We start from the raw sequence: 15582 nt of genomic DNA on the forward strand, positions 1-15582 counted from the left end.
GTGATCATTGAAGCAACTCTTTTTGGTTGCTGTGTGCCATAAACTATGAAAGTACCATTTTGTAATGGTGACCGGACTACCGTTATCTTCAAAACCATCCAGGTCAGATAAACAGCCCAACCTTACTATCCTTGAGATTCTGTTATCTGCAATCCCTTCTGGAAGGAGGAAAGAGAAACCACTCTAGATTTTTTTTTTGCTTTTGCTTAAGAAAAAAGAGATTTCATACAGAGAAGAATGTGTTTATAGAATCATTATAAAGACAATAGAAGCAAGAGTCAGGGGTGGGGAAAACACCACCATAGTTGCAAGCATCTGCCCCATTACTACTGCTCATCAGCTCTTCACCCAGGGAGCTGGAACCTAAGACTGGCCACGATAACTGCCCCACCTCCGCTAGGTACCCAGAAGACTGATGTCTACAAACTTCCAGTCTCGCAGGAGTGAGTCCCTTCGGTAGAAGCTTTTCTATAACAAGAACCTGAGCTACTTGGGATCTGGACAACATAGATCTACATTACCAGCTTCTGAAGAACAAGAAAGCATTCTAAACCGAAGATAGAATGCAGAGGGAGCAAACATGCACTAAATCCCACAGTCACAACAAGCTACCATCTCTATTTGCCTGAACAAGCCCATTCTTTCAGATTTCCTTCCCTTCCTCCTCTTTCTCTTCCTAAGGTGCCACCTTCTTTACAATGTCAAGGGTCGGGGAGGCACCTTGACCTGGTTCCTGGGTGTTCAGAAGCTGAGATTTGCGTTTCTGGGGTGCTTCTCTTGTCCACCCAGTTACTGGCACTCAGCTGGAGTCTCAGGCTGACATCTGCAGTTGGTAAACTTGAGGTCCATCAGTCATCTCTGAGATATCATAATGATATCATTGAGATATAATAATATCTTTGAGATATCATTATACTACTTTGCTACTGGTGTTTATTTTGAAACCCTCTGTAATAAAGAAGTTTTAAAACTAATAAGTAATACTAAAGGATGGAAACTGCTATAAATACGATGTTTAAGTAGTCTATCTTCTTTCCAGTTTGTTTTTAGTGGGACTTTAATAGGAAGTATACTCTTACAAGCATACATAGCACTTATGTTAGAATACCTTTCCTTCCCCAAATGTAATCTTCATGGAAGAGTTAATGAGCCATGAAAAAATAAGAAAATAACATGGAGATGGAGGAAAATTGTACAAAGTATATTTAATCAGATATGAGCATATTCCAAAAAACTCAATTTCTCTGTTTTGAGCAGTTTGATAGATTGTAGGGACCATTCACCAATCCAGAGAATTTAGGAGGAATAGCAAGTTTATATGGAGACAGATAATGTGTCCCTTTTGGAGAATGTTGTGACAAGCTCCCAGATGACGTTCCTCTGTTTGTCAATCACTCATTATTTTTGTAATTAATTTTTATCGGAGTAGAGTTGATTTACAATGCTGTGTTAGTTTCTGCTGTACAGCAAAGTGAATCAGTTATACATACACCTGTATCCACTTTTTTTTAGATTTTATTCTCATATAGGTCATTCAATTATTCTAAAGAGAGGACCTGTTTTCCCCGACACAACAGAATATTTCTGTTCTTGAACTTTTCGGCTCTGTGATCTTTATTTTAGGTGACAACAATGGATGGTCTATGCAACTTGACAAATATTTTGCCAATTACTACAAAATGACTTCCTGGTATCCTTTTGTGGCAGAAACATCTGAATGCTGTAAGTAATCAGAGGGAATGATGGTCCTTGCCTATAGGTTCATAGTAAGACACCATGTTCTTAAAAGTTGGATCCAACATTTTAAAAAATTTATAGTTTTCTATTTGCAAAATTATAATGTTCTAGTAGACACGCAGCCTTAAATTGAGGATTTTATTTTACGATCACTCAAGGATCATAAGTGCAACAGTAATAAATCATGCCAGGTATTGCTGTGAACAAGATTAATGTCAGTCCATCAGGGTTGCTATTTTTCATGCCCCCTTTTCACAATCATTATAAACTCTGATATAAAAGCAACTCTGATATAAAGGAAACTGAAAATAGAAGAGCAGAGAATCTGTTTGGATTTTAACGTTTGTAAGTGAGAAAGCTTCTGGAGTCTAAGCCACACCTTACAGCTACCAAAAAAGCCTTATTAATTATAATCAGCTACTTTTAGTCACATACCGAAAACTTACAAAAACCCTGGAAAGGGTCTGTAGGAGGGTATAACATTGAGGGTAAGCTATAATTTTTAAGATCAGAAAGATCTATATACATAATTCCTTTTAAATAAATGTTGCCTATTCTAATAAATTATTCAAATGTAAATGTGTGTCTTAAAGTTGTAATTTTAATCCTAGCTTTTCAAAACCTTGGTTAAAAAGCAGACGTTGGGGAAAAGGATACTTCACTGTATTTTTCCCTTTATGTTCTACCACAAATTGTAAAATACAGCTTTTTTAAATTTTTTAAATATTTTTTGTCTTCATTACTCAAAAGAGACTAAAAAAAAAAAACTGCTAGCAAACCCCACTTTAAGGGGGTATACGTCCCTCCTGTAAGTCTCACAGGTCACTCAGCAATCTATCTCAACTTCATGTTGTCTTCCTGTCAAATATGGAGATCAGATTGCTTTATCATTAGAGAGCTAAAAGCTTTTGGGAAAGGAAAAAGTTAACAGGTATAATTTAACTACTAATACAAGGCAAAAAACGAATGGATTAAGACATATGATCTCAAAATGTAGTTTTTATTTTCTTGTTTTATTGTACATCCTTTTCTTTTCATTTCTTAAATTTTAATTTAATCTTTTTATATTTCACGTTATTCCCAAAAGGATGTTAGGCAATTTACAATAAAAATATGGCTACGAACAGACTTAACCCATTAACATGACATAAGAGACAAAAATTCCATGGTGAGTGGGAAAAGGAATGGAGAAGAAAAATTAGATAAGGAAATCCTCACTAAGAAAATTTACTGCCTAGTTCTTAATTCTGTAGTCATTAAGTCAAAGAGGAAAAATAATGGGCTACATGACTTTTTCATAGTCTGGTCTGTAAAACAAAAATAAACAAAGGGGGAAAACAGATCAAGTTAGCAAGAGAAATAAATTTTTGCTCGATGATGAACTCTGGGAGAAATGTGTCCTAAGTATACTTACATAAGAGGAATGCAGCTACACACACACAAAAAATGTTTCAAAAAATACAAAGGCGACGTTTTATCAATTCTTAGTAATGAACAAATATATAATTTTTAATTAGAGTTTTCAAGAAAGATGGGGGAGGGGTGGCAATTCATAATTCAATGTCTTTTTTCAAGCTTAAAAGCAGTGTAAGAATGAAATGGGAAGTGTAACGTAAGATTAAGGGGTGAAACTTAAATGAAGGTTCCTATGGTATCGCTTTATTATTTTTTTGTACCGCTTTATTTAAATCAGATTATAATAAGGATTTATTGGAAATTTAACTGAAAATGGCTTATAATACTTTTTGGCTGGATGAAAGAATGTGAGGAATTCACAGTTACAAAGTCACCTCTCAAGAAAAATATCATGGGAAACACATCCATCACTAACCAATATATTAATAAAGTTTAAATTTCAAGCATTTGGAAAGTATGCAGATTTGGCAAGAATTGTTTACTCAGCCATAATTTCACCACTCAGAAGCTACCAGCATTAACTTGCTGGTGCATTACTCATCTTTTTTTATTTGAACATAGTTGAAATTTTCTATGCAATCCATTCTTATCATATTTTCAGGTAGCATTTTAGCATAATCAGGTTTCCATATTATACACTTTTCAAAATACTCTGTAAGTGACAATATGTTTCCTCCTTCTTTCCTGGTTGGCTATTTAGGTGTCATTTTTTCATCTTTCCCTATCACAGGTAACCTTGTGATCAGCATATATGGATTATCTGAATTCAGTCTGCATAATAGAAAAGACACACTGGATTAATGCCAACTTCACTGCCCTCCATTTTTACCTCTCATACTGTCCCTCTCGGGACCTTCGTGTTCCACCCTAACCCTGCACCTCCCATCCCCACAACATTCACATTAGCAGCAGATAGAGAGAGAGAATCAGTTTACAGAGCTCCATCGCCAGAATGGTCACTTACAACCATAAACCTGTTTTAAAGTTCTTGGCACAGACTCTGTTTACAAAACACACAAAACCTAAATTACGATCGATCGTGAGCTCTCAGGATCCTGTAGGGAGTCTGCAGAGTTATTTGGGAGGAGAGGGAAAACACCTGTGGCCTTATAGCTGCGCAAAGAGACACGTGACTATTTCCAAGGCTGGAGCCGCCCGTGTGCATCTCTGTCACCCCCCAGCTTTGCCTCAGCGTGTCTCCTTTGCCATCACGATGACTTTCTACTCTGCAGAAGCTTTACTGTAAAGGTTATAGACTAAAAGTCTGCAAACAGACAGTTCTCACAAGAAGTTGTGTCTGTCCTATGATGATTTAAAATGTTTTAAGTTAGGCATTATTATTTTTAAGTAGGTAATTATATAGTACGAAACATTGTCTTTCTGGCTTCTTTGAGGAAGTTGGTTGACTTGGCCACAGATGTTCCTGCTGTAATATAGGCCAACAGTTCGGAGAAGCTGTCCCACTGGGACTCCCGGGTGCAGTCTCTACCCGCTTTGCCTGCCCCTGTAGGTATTCGAGGCTGTAACCTCTGCTCTAAGTGCAGAGTTTCAAAGTAAACATAGAAAAGAACACACCTCATTGCTCCCAGGAATCGTCCATTCCCCATCAAGTCAGCAGTCAGATGATGTCTATTACTCTGAATAATAATCCCATTTCGTTGCTTAGCTATATGAACACCCCACTGCAAGTCTCTAACAGACTTTAGAAATATCAGGTCACAAGTTTAAGACTACCGCTATAGCCCCACAAGGTAATCAAAGGCGTACATTCCATTTCCTCTCTCTTTCCAACTCTCATCAGTGAGAACAGAATGGCTATGCATAAGAAATATTCACTTCCTCAAGTGAAGCTGTAGGCATCCTTACATCCCTACATAAGCCAAAAGAAGTCTTTTGAAGAACTCCTGAATTAAAAAAAAAAAAATCTCCCAGCACTATAGTTCAGAGTTGAGTTCTCTTTCTTGCTAGTTAAAAAGGGCTTCGTCTTCCATTAAAACTATTAATAATTTATTCTTAAACAGCAGCTTTAATATGGACATTAACGCCCATCACACCCTGTCCTGTCACCCTGGGACGTAGCTACTCTCCAAGGATAAGAAAGAGCCGATGACTTCATTCATTTTGCAACAAATGGAGAGGGGCAGGCTGCTTTTTTTTTTTCTTTAAATGCATGGGCTGGTAAATGTATATGTTTCCTTTTCTTCAAGTTCTAGCATCATTTTAATGTTAAAAGCAAAACTTTGGAACCTTAATTTAAAGCTTTGCACAAATTGCGTACGTAAGACATGACACATTTTTGTGTATGATTTTCTTATATCTTTTTGTTTCTTTCTTTTCATTACCCTCCTCTTCCTGGTCCCTCATCATCCCCATTCCTTACCGCTTCCTCTTTATTCAGTGGTCGGTTCTGTACCCGTGCAATGTCTTTGCCGAGGTTTAGAGCTTGATTGTGACGAGACCAATTTACGAGCCGTTCCATCAGTTTCTTCGAATGTGACTTTAATGTAAGTAGAAAAGAATGGCTTCATCCTGACAGCCAGAACAGCCCCTGTGAAACTGTATCATAATTCAGGTGTACTTGTCATTATTAATAATGCATTGTCACAAGATGATATCATTGTTCCTTGGTCAGTTATAATGATTGCTGATATTATTTGCATTTATTACATGATAGATCTGACTCTAAACTATTCTATATGTTCACTTATTTAGTTAGCCCCTCATAACAATCTTATGAAGTATTTAGTATCGCCACATTTTATCTAAACAAAAGATGCAATCAAGTGTATGTGCTGGGCTTCCCTGGTGGCGCAGTGGTTGGGAGTCCGCCTGCCGATGCAGGGGACGCGGGTTCGTGCCCCGGTCCGGGAAGATCCCACATGCCGCGGAGCGGCTGGGCCCGTGAGCCATGGCCGCTGAGCCTGCGCGTCCGGAGCCTGTGCTCCGCAACGGGAGAGGCCACAACAGTGAGAGGTCCGCGTACCGCAAAAAAAATAAATAAAAATACCTCTCAAATAAAATCTCTCTAAAATTTTTTAAATGATACTATGAATACAAGAGTGACATCATGAAGCAAAATGTTTCCTGAAAGCTAGTGTTAAAGTAAATAAAGTTTATAATTATTCATAATGTTGTTAAAAGTAAAGAAAAAACCTTTAAGTAAGAACCAAAATTTACATTTATTTCAGGTCACTCAAGTGGAACTTAATAAGAAAACTTCCTCCTGATGGCTTTAAGAAGTACCATGATCTTCAGAAGCTGTAAGGAAAATTTTAATTCTTAGTGTTGAATTGACTAACACTTTTTGGCCTATCTGTTTCTTCCCACTTCTGCAGAGACAAACACTGCACCACTGCTTAAGTCTAACCCCTCTTTGGGGAATTATTTAGCCATTAGCTGGAGACTACCAGGTAACACTTTTTTTCCTGAGTAATTCTAGAAGCTATCCTAGAAAAATCTCTGATACCTATCCCCAAAGAAACCAGAGTACGTGTGCTATGAACCCTCCGACCACACTGCCCCCAAGTGAATATACTCAAGAGGTTTTACTCTCTGCATTTCAATGCCCATCTTACAGAAAGATGTAATGACCCCTTACCAGAGCTGCCCTCAAGATTAGATAGAGAAGGGACTTCCCTGGTGGTCCAGTGGGTAAGGCTCCACGTTCCCAATGCAGGGGGCCCAGGTTCGATCCCTGGTCAGGGAACTAGATCCCACATGCTACAACTACAGATCCCGCACGTGGCAACGAAGATCCCCTGTGCTGCAACTAAGACCTGGCACAGCCAAATAGATAACTAAATATTAAAAAATAAAAAAGATTAGATGGAGAAGAATTTTCTTCCATATGTTTGCAAATTCAATCTCTACCTAAGACAGAAAGTCCTTGTGGTTTGAAACCTCCAAGCATGTTTTTTAGGGACTTAATTCCATTTTCACATCTGCCTCATTGGTTGAGTTTTATCTGAAATGCTAGCTTCTCTTCAGTCTAAGATTACCTACATACTCACAGAATCCATGACGGCCCAGGGGATGGTTATCTGTTATTTAGGCCAACCTTGTGGCTAGATCACATTGTCATAGGCTTAAACTGTTGGGTTCAAATATTCTGTACCTGAATCCCGCTACCTAGAAGACGTCTCAAAATCCCCAGTTTCATTCTCACACCTACACTGGTTTGGGATTTGTTTTTACACTAGAGACCCCTGCTATACAGATATCATCTATCTGTACTTTCTCTTTAAGATAATAAAGATAGAGCAGAATCAGAAGAAAAATGTGTCCACTTTGTTTGATGAAATGTTCTCAAAGCTCGGATTACCTGCAGAAAAATATTTCACATCAGAAACTTAAATTCTAATAAAAATAACTTTTCAGAACTGTATTCTAGACATTTATCAATCAAGTGAGAAGAGCTTTTCAAAATTAAACCTGATACACAAACTTCAAGAGGCTATTTCCTTACTTTCTTTTCTGATTTCTGGAGTAGGAAGAATTTTCCTGACCTGTAGCACCACCTTACGTCCACATGGTTTAAAAGGAGTCGGGGCTTCGACTCTAAACATCAGGATTCAATAGTTTAGCAATTTTACGCAGTGAACATTGAATTAATTCTTGAACGAACAATTTGTTCCAAGTAATAGATCAAAATAGCCTAATGACCAAAAAAGTTCTAATTGGTGATTGGCTCCACCTCCAGGCAATATAATCTATTGCTTAACAGAAAATTACAGTACTTAGAAATAAATGAATAAATACTTGTCAAAGTTTTTCTGTTTATTAGTGAGAAAGATGCATCGCCTATTAAATGACTGGACCACAGCATGTTCTGTGAGAGTGTTCGGTGTATAACAAACTTAACATTTTACAATCAAAGTTAGGTTTCTTGCATGCTGGAGAAATAGGGACTCTCCTTTAGTCAAAATTTCTAATTAACTGAGAGTTGGCCCATACTGGTTTATCCCTTATCACTCCTAAAATCTGTGAAAATTATACATAAACTCAGCAAACCCTGAAGAACAATGGTGACCTGCATCAGTAGAAGAAATAAGAGTTGAAGCCCTTACTTTTGCCCTTGTTCACAACCTGGGGCCAGTGTACGTAGATGTGCAGAGCTTAAATGGGTGTGTGGGCTGCAACGGCTTGTGCTCCAGGTTCTGTCTCCTTTGACCTCCTGTTAACTCCAGACCCAACCTCCAGCATGACCTCAGTGAACTCCGCAGCCAGCATACTTCCTTGGCCTTCCAAGCTAATTTATCTTCTCCTAGACCTGATCCTTTTTTGCTGTTTGTTTTTTAATATGAAAACCAAGTGTTACTGTTTTTACTTCTTGTTCCTGGAAATTTTCTTTTAGCAAAAATTATACTTCTGGTTTCAGAAGTTTGGGGACTCTTCCAGGCTAAAAATAAGATACTAATATATGCTTCCCCTGAAGCTGGTCCCACCCTCTACGTTCTGGAATGTTGTCGATCTTCTCGGTCCACCTGATTCTTTCTATTTCTGTTTTTCTCTTTTGTCATATATACTCTTGGTAAGTTTCCTCAAACAGTTTTTGGAGCGAAACTTAGGTGTCAAATTAATACAATTGAAGTTGACTTGCTTGGCCAGTTTGTGGTTTACATGAAATATGGTTTGGGGTCTTAACGATGTCACAGCCTTGTAGTTTTGCCAACACTGTGTTGAATACTGTCAAGTTTGTAGAATTATAGCAGAAAATGTTAAAAAGTTAAAAAGGCTTCTAGGCTTGTTTGATTAGTGAGTGCATTACCATACACTAAAACTGAAGTTTCACTCATTAAAAATTCAAACATTAAATTTTAGCTCTCAGGCTTCCCCGGTGGCGCAGTGGTTCAGAGTCCGCCTGCCGATGCAGGGGACACGGGTTCGTGCCGCAGTCTGGGAAGATCCCACATGCCACGGAGCAGCTGGGCCCGTGAGCCATGGTCGCTGAGCCTGCGCGTCCGGAGCCTGTGCTCCGCAACGGGAGAGACCACAACAGTGAGAGGCCCGCGTACCGCAAAAAAAAAAAAAAATTTAGCTCCCGTGTGCCTACTTTTATAACTAGAAGTTCCAAATAAAAACTAGCCTAATCATATGTGAACTTAATCAAGAAACAAAATGACACGATACCCAGCTCTGCTAAATTATTTTGTTATGTTTACCTTTTTTAATTTTTAAGAATTTTTTAACATTTCCTCTTTCATTTTTTTTTTAACTTTTATTGACGTATAGTTGATTTACAATGTTGTGTTCGTTTCAGGTGTACAGCACAGTGATTCAGTTATACATATACGTATAAATATACGTATTCTTTTTTGACATTCTCTTCCATTATAGGTTATCACAAGATATTGTGATACACACAACATAAAATCGACGGGCTTGACCCTTTAGTGTACGTTCAGAGGGCTTACATCCGCCCGCATCTTTGCAGGGCTGTCACCATCAGCCATCCGCAGAACTCTTTTCATCTTGCAAAACTGAAACTACATTTCCTTACGTTTTCCTTTTAATCATCATTTTCACAGGTGCCTGCAAAACAATAAGATTAGATCCGTATCTGTCTATGCTTTCCGAGGACTCCACAGTCTTACTAAACTGTGAGTACCAGCGCCCATTAGTCTGCCCTTCCGTGGTGGCCTGCCAGCCCGACCCATCCCACCCAACACGGCCCTCCCGCCCACGACAGTGCCCACGGGACATGCAGACAGTGGACGGTGCAGCACAGCACTGGGGCCAAGGGCATGGGACCCTGAGTCACACAGGCTGCAGTCCCAGTCCTACCTCACCACTCACTGGGTGTGTGAACTTGAGACCTTAATTTCCTTTCTAAGCATCAGCTCCCTCTACCGTAAAATGCAAACTACAACAGTACCTACCTCAGGATTGTTGTAAGGAACGAAGGAGAAAATCCGTGGGAAGAATTGGGCGCACTGTGCCGGGCACGTAGTAGGAACTCAATATACATAAGCCGTGGTGACGGGAATGAGGATTGAATGAACTTTATCAACACGAGAAAGCCTGGTGATGCTTAAAATTTATGAAGGAAAAAACCCAAAGACTTCTCCAGTTACTCTTTTCCCACTAATTCTGCTTTTACAAATACATAAAGCACGATACATTTAAAAGAACAAAGCTTTTTTTTAACTTATGGTAAAACATATATAACAAATTTGCCATTTTAATCCTTTTAAGGGTCTCGTTCAGTGACGTTCAGTACATTCACACTGTTGTACAGCTATCCATCTCCAGAACTGTTCACCTTCCCAACTAAGACTCCACACCCACTAAACACTATCTCCCCACGGCCCCTCCCAGGCCCCGGCACCCACCGTGGTACTTTCTGTCTCTATGAATCTGACTACTCTAGGGGACCTCACAGAAGTGGAATCAGGTAATATTTTCCCTTTAGTGTCAGGCCTTTTTCATCACGTCTTAAACTTAGCATAATGCCTTCAAGTTTCAGGCATGTTGTAACATATATTAGAATTTCCTCCCTGTTTAAGACTGAATAATAGTCCACTGTGTGTATATATATATATATATATAATACCACATTTTCTATATTCATTCCTGATGGATGGACATTTAGGTCGTTTCCACCTTTCAGCTATTGTGAATAATGCTGCTATGAACGTTGGTGTACAAATATTTGAGTCTTTGCATTCCATTCTTTTGGGTGTACGCCCAGAAGTGGAATTGCTGGGTCATACGGCAGGTCTACGTTTGATTTTCTGAGGACCCACCATACTGTTTTCCACAGCATCTGCACCATTTTACCTTCTGGGATTTTGTTGTTGTTTTGTGTTGTGTTGTTTTTAATAACAGCCATCCTTATGGGTGTGAAGTAGCATCTCATTGTGGTTAAGAGCTAAGCTTTTTAAAACAGTCTTTCTCAAAGTTCCATTCCATTTCAGCTGCATTTTGCCAGGCAGCTGAAACTTACCACCTAGAAGTTACTGAATGGAAATATAACCCAAAAATCACATTAATAAACAACTCCCTGTATTTTATTTCTGGCCCCTTGCCTTCTATCCTACCCCAGTTTTTACTCCTTAACCCAAGAAACTCTTTTCGGTCAGATTCCTCACTGGCTGTATCAGAGTTTGGGGTTGAGTCAAGAAGGCCACCTAGGGCTTCCCCGGTGGCGCAGTGGTTGAGAGTCCGCCTGCCGATTCAGGGGACGCGGGTTCGTGCCCCGGTCCGGGAAGATGCCACATGCCGCGGAGTGGCTGGGCCCGTGAGCCATGGCCGCTGAGCCTGCGCGTCTGGAGCCTGTGCTCCGCAGCGGGAGAGGCCACAGCAGTGAGAGGCCCGCGTACCACAAAAGAAAAAAAAAAAAAAAGAAGGCCACCTAATCATTTACTAGCAGAGAAGGTCACCGGAGACCCAAAGTCTTAACAGTAACCCCTGTGGCTGTGTCTATCCCTTTCCTGCTCTTTCGTGTGTTAGCAAATTACTCAAAGTCTATACTGGAGTCGTCCTCATCATGCTTCTGCCTACCTTTCTCCACAGCCTCTCACAAATCTGTTCAAAACTTGCTGAACAGCATCTGCTTGGTTTAATGTTCAATGGGTGTGCAGGAGGCTCTCGAAAGATGGCACAGACTGGAGAGTAAACTTAAGTGTCTTCATTCTGCACCTTGGTTTTTTCCTGGCGCAAGAATATTGTCTGGCTGTTAAAGTGTCACACGGTTCTGGTCTTTCATGGGTAAACTTCAGATACTGCTCTTCATTCACCCGTAGACACTCATTACCCCTCACAGTGTGCAAGGTCTTCAGCGAGACACCGTGGGGGGCATAGAAAGAGAAGTCAGCCCTGCTACCTTCTAGCTCCTTATTGCAGTATTGCAGGTAGAACCCTGTGCTTCCACCAGGGAGAGGCACCCACACGCTCTCTGGAAGCTTCCAGTCTACGGTGGAAACAATGCCAACATACACACAACAACTAGAGAATGGCAAGGGTGTTTACTTAACTAAGACTTAAACCTATGTTGTTCAGACCACAACTGCTAAGATGATTCCCTAAAAGGAGTGATTATTTTGGGTCCAGAGCAGTGAAGGATGACTCTGAAAACCGAATAGGACGGGGCAAATCAGACAGCACAGGGCATGGGGGGTGGATCAAGTCCCTTTCTAGAGGATTTCTAGTGGCTCTTAAGGGAACCCGTGAGGTGTTCAGGGCAACTGTTGAAGAGATTCTTAACATCTTCCTGTGCCCAACTGGGGCTCCAGGCTTGCAAGGGAAGGAAGTGGCTCTAATATGGGGCCTTATCCTTTGCTACCCCCAAGAAAAGTCAAATCTGATGGAGAAGGGGAGATTCCTAGAAGGACAGATTTTACAGGATGTCAGCTCTAAGAGCTGTCAGAGTAGCAAAAAGAGAAATCAGTGTGGTCCGTGTATCAGGGGAAGAGGAATTTGAACAAATACTTTCATGAGAATCATAGGCAATGAGGAAAAAGAACAGGAAAGAAGTTGAAATGGGAGGTTGAACAGAGACCTCATTCTACTAATATGCACCAAGTGTTCCTGACATGCCTGGCTCAAATGTTCAACAGCCCAGTGAATCAGGTACTGGTGTTACTTCCGTTTTAGAGTTGGGGAAACTGAGGGTTTCTGAAGTTGCTGTTTGTTTCAGGTCACACTATTAACAAGTAGCGAAGCCAGGAACCAAACTGTCTGACAGCAGATTCAGAGCAGTGAGTTGCTGCATTAGAGAAACTGAGACAAAAATAAACACGCAAGACAATTTCTCTGCCATTTTAAGACAAAATGGAAGGAAAGGAATATTGCACACCTTTGAGTCCAGTGCTTTTGCTACCATTGGCAACCTTAGGTATTTTGAGAGTCTCATCTCCGCTTTACCAAACCAAAGGACAAAGTTAAGTGGAATTAGAGCTTTCCAAATATTTCCCTTGCTTTACCAGCTTCTGTTGGGCTGTGTGTGGTTGTGTGTGTGTCCAAAAGTTTTCTTCAGAAAAAAAAAAGAGAAAAGGCCACATAAAGACTCTAAGGCCGGGGCTTTCCTGGTGGCGCAGTAGTTAAGAATCTGCCAGCCAATTCAGGAGACACGGGTTCGAGCCCTGCTCCAGGAAGATCCCACGTGCCGCAGAGCAACTAAGCACGTGTGCCACAACTACTGAGCCCACGTGCCACAACTACGGAGCCCACCAGCCACAACTACTGAAGCCCGCGTGCCTAGAGCCCATGCTCCTCAACAAGAGAAGCCACCGCAATGAGAAGCCCACGCACCGCAACGAAGAGTAGCCCCCGCTCACTGCAACTAGAGAAAGCCTGCGCGCAACAACGAAGACCCAACGCAGCCAAAAATAAATAAATAAATTTTTTTAAAAAATAAATAAGGCCTCTATAAAAGAAGAGAGGTGATTTTGAAAGTTGTTAAAAGCTGGTGTTTGCTTTTGGAAGAAAACAAAGAAATAAACACGTAAGAGATCAGCACAACAGAAGGAAGAGTTGGTTCACTCTGCATAAGAGTGAGAAGTCAAGTCGGGTCAAAGTACAATGGGTCTGACTCTCCAGCAAGGCATTCAGTGTCTTTTCTCCAGAGCAGGTCCATACCTGCCTCCAGGGCCATCTCCTGCATCCCCTCACAGCCTCTTTACCATGACCCCTCACCTTGTCACCGTCACACCTCTCACCTTTGCATAAGCCATTTCCTCTGCCTGGAATCACTCCCACCCGTGCTTTGCTTTGTGAATGATACACCTTATCCAAGGCTCAGTTGAGAAGAGCATTTCTTTTTCTTTTCTTTTTTTGTAATTAATTTTCATTGGAGTATAGTTGCTTTACAATGTTGTCTTAGTTTCTGCTGTACAGCAAAGTGAATCAGCTGTACGTATACATATAGCCCCTCTCTTTTGGATTTCCTTCCCATTTAGGTCACCACAGAGCACTGAGTAGAGTTCCCTGTGCTCTACAGTAGGTTCTCATTAGTTGTCTATTTTATACACAGTATAATGTATATATGTCAATCCCAATCTCCCAGTTCATCCCACGCCCTCCTTTCCCCCTTGGTGTCCATACGTTTATTCTCTACGTCCATGTCTCTATTTATGCTTTGCAAGTAAGATAAGATGTGGCACACATATACAATGGAATATTACTCAGCCATAAAAAGGAACAAAACTGAGTTGTCTGTAGTGAGGTGGATGGACCTAGAGACTGTCATACAGAGTGAAGTAAGGCAGAAAGAGAAAAACAAATATCGTATATTAACATATATGTGGCATCTAGAAAAATGGCACAGATGAACCTATTTGCAGGGCAGGAATAGAGACCTCTTTCTTTAACACTCCCTGTCCCCTCTCCTCTCCAAGCTCTGCTTCCCCAGTCCCAACAGAGGCCGGCATCTCCTCCACTGAAAAGTCAGAGGAACTGTATGTTCTTGTTCTTTTCCCTCTGCTGCTGCAATAACTACCTGCTCACATGCTGTCTTCTACTAGATGCAAATCCCCTCGGAGAAAGCGATTCCACACCTAGCACAATGCCGCAGCGCAGGGGCTCAAAACGATTTGATGAATAAATGAATAGACAGAGGGAGTGAGGGATTGGCTGATGGTGGGTTGATTATTGGGAAATGAAAAACTAGACGTGAAAAGGTAAGTGATAGAGAACTTTCAGGGCTCTGAGGGCAGGGAAATGGCCTGATGAGAACAACATATAAGAAAATTTAAGATGGACAATTATTGTTCTTCCTTTCCTTGTTATAAGATATCAAGAAGGTATCAAATTTACTGTAGTTATTTCTCTTTTTTCAGGTATCTCAGTCATAACAGAATAACCTTCTTGAAGCCGGGTGTTTTTGAAGATCTCCACAGACTAGAGTGGCTGTATGTTTAATTTATGTGGCATTTTATAGTACTAGCCTTTATGTTCAAAAAATATGTAAATGAACCCATTTTTTTCTTCTGGCTGGCAGGATAATTGAAGAGAATCATCTCAGTCGAATTTCCCCACTAACATTTTATGGACTAAATTCTCTTATTCTCCTGTAAGTACTAAAAATTTATGCAAATATTTCAACTGAAGGAAAAGGCATGAATAAAAATTGGGTTTAACAACATGATATTTAGAATTAAAACCCTAAAATGGAATTTTCAACTAAAAACCATCTCCTAGTCATATCCTATGAGGCTGTTTTGTAGTTGTAACAGTTTTATAAGATCTTCCATCTTCTAGAATGTCAGCCCATCAAAACTGAACACAGCCCCACTGCCATGCTTTATTGAAATATTCTTAAGCACACCGGTACTATCCTCTATTAATCTTGGTAAAGAAAAATACGTTTGTTTAAAATCACCTCCTTTTCAGTACCCACTACTGAAGGGCACAGGACTTTTCTTCAGTTGCTAATGTTACTGCTTCCTCCATATGATGGCTACTGTTTGTCTAATTTTATTACTGACAAGC

At 40.3% G+C, this 15582-nt stretch overlaps 1 protein-coding gene across 4 annotated transcripts in view; it reads left to right on the forward strand.

Moving 5' to 3' along the window:
• The first annotated feature begins 1664 nt into the window (after nucleotides 1–1664).
• Nucleotides 1665–15582, forward strand: part of RXFP1 (relaxin family peptide receptor 1) — a 41319-nt gene continuing 27401 nt past the window's right edge. For 2 of the 4 annotated variants that reach the window (XM_060147511.1, XM_060147512.1), the window contains exons 1-6: nucleotides 1665–1722; nucleotides 5552–5657; nucleotides 6342–6413; nucleotides 9681–9752; nucleotides 14931–15002; nucleotides 15092–15163. In XM_060147511.1, coding sequence (XP_060003494.1) covers nucleotides 1680–1722; nucleotides 5552–5657; nucleotides 6342–6413; nucleotides 9681–9752; nucleotides 14931–15002; nucleotides 15092–15163 — 437 coding nt within the window. In that variant the 5' untranslated portion in view covers nucleotides 1665–1679. Of the gene's footprint in view, nucleotides 1723–5469; nucleotides 5658–6341; nucleotides 6414–9680; nucleotides 9753–14930; nucleotides 15003–15091; nucleotides 15164–15582 lie in introns of all 4 variants that reach the window. The other 2 variants (XM_060147510.1, XM_060147509.1) reach the window with 2 other exon arrangements.

Source organism: Lagenorhynchus albirostris, chromosome 4 (genome assembly GCF_949774975.1).
Source record: "Lagenorhynchus albirostris chromosome 4, mLagAlb1.1, whole genome shotgun sequence".
Classification (NCBI taxonomy): domain Eukaryota; kingdom Metazoa; phylum Chordata; class Mammalia; order Artiodactyla; family Delphinidae; genus Lagenorhynchus; species Lagenorhynchus albirostris.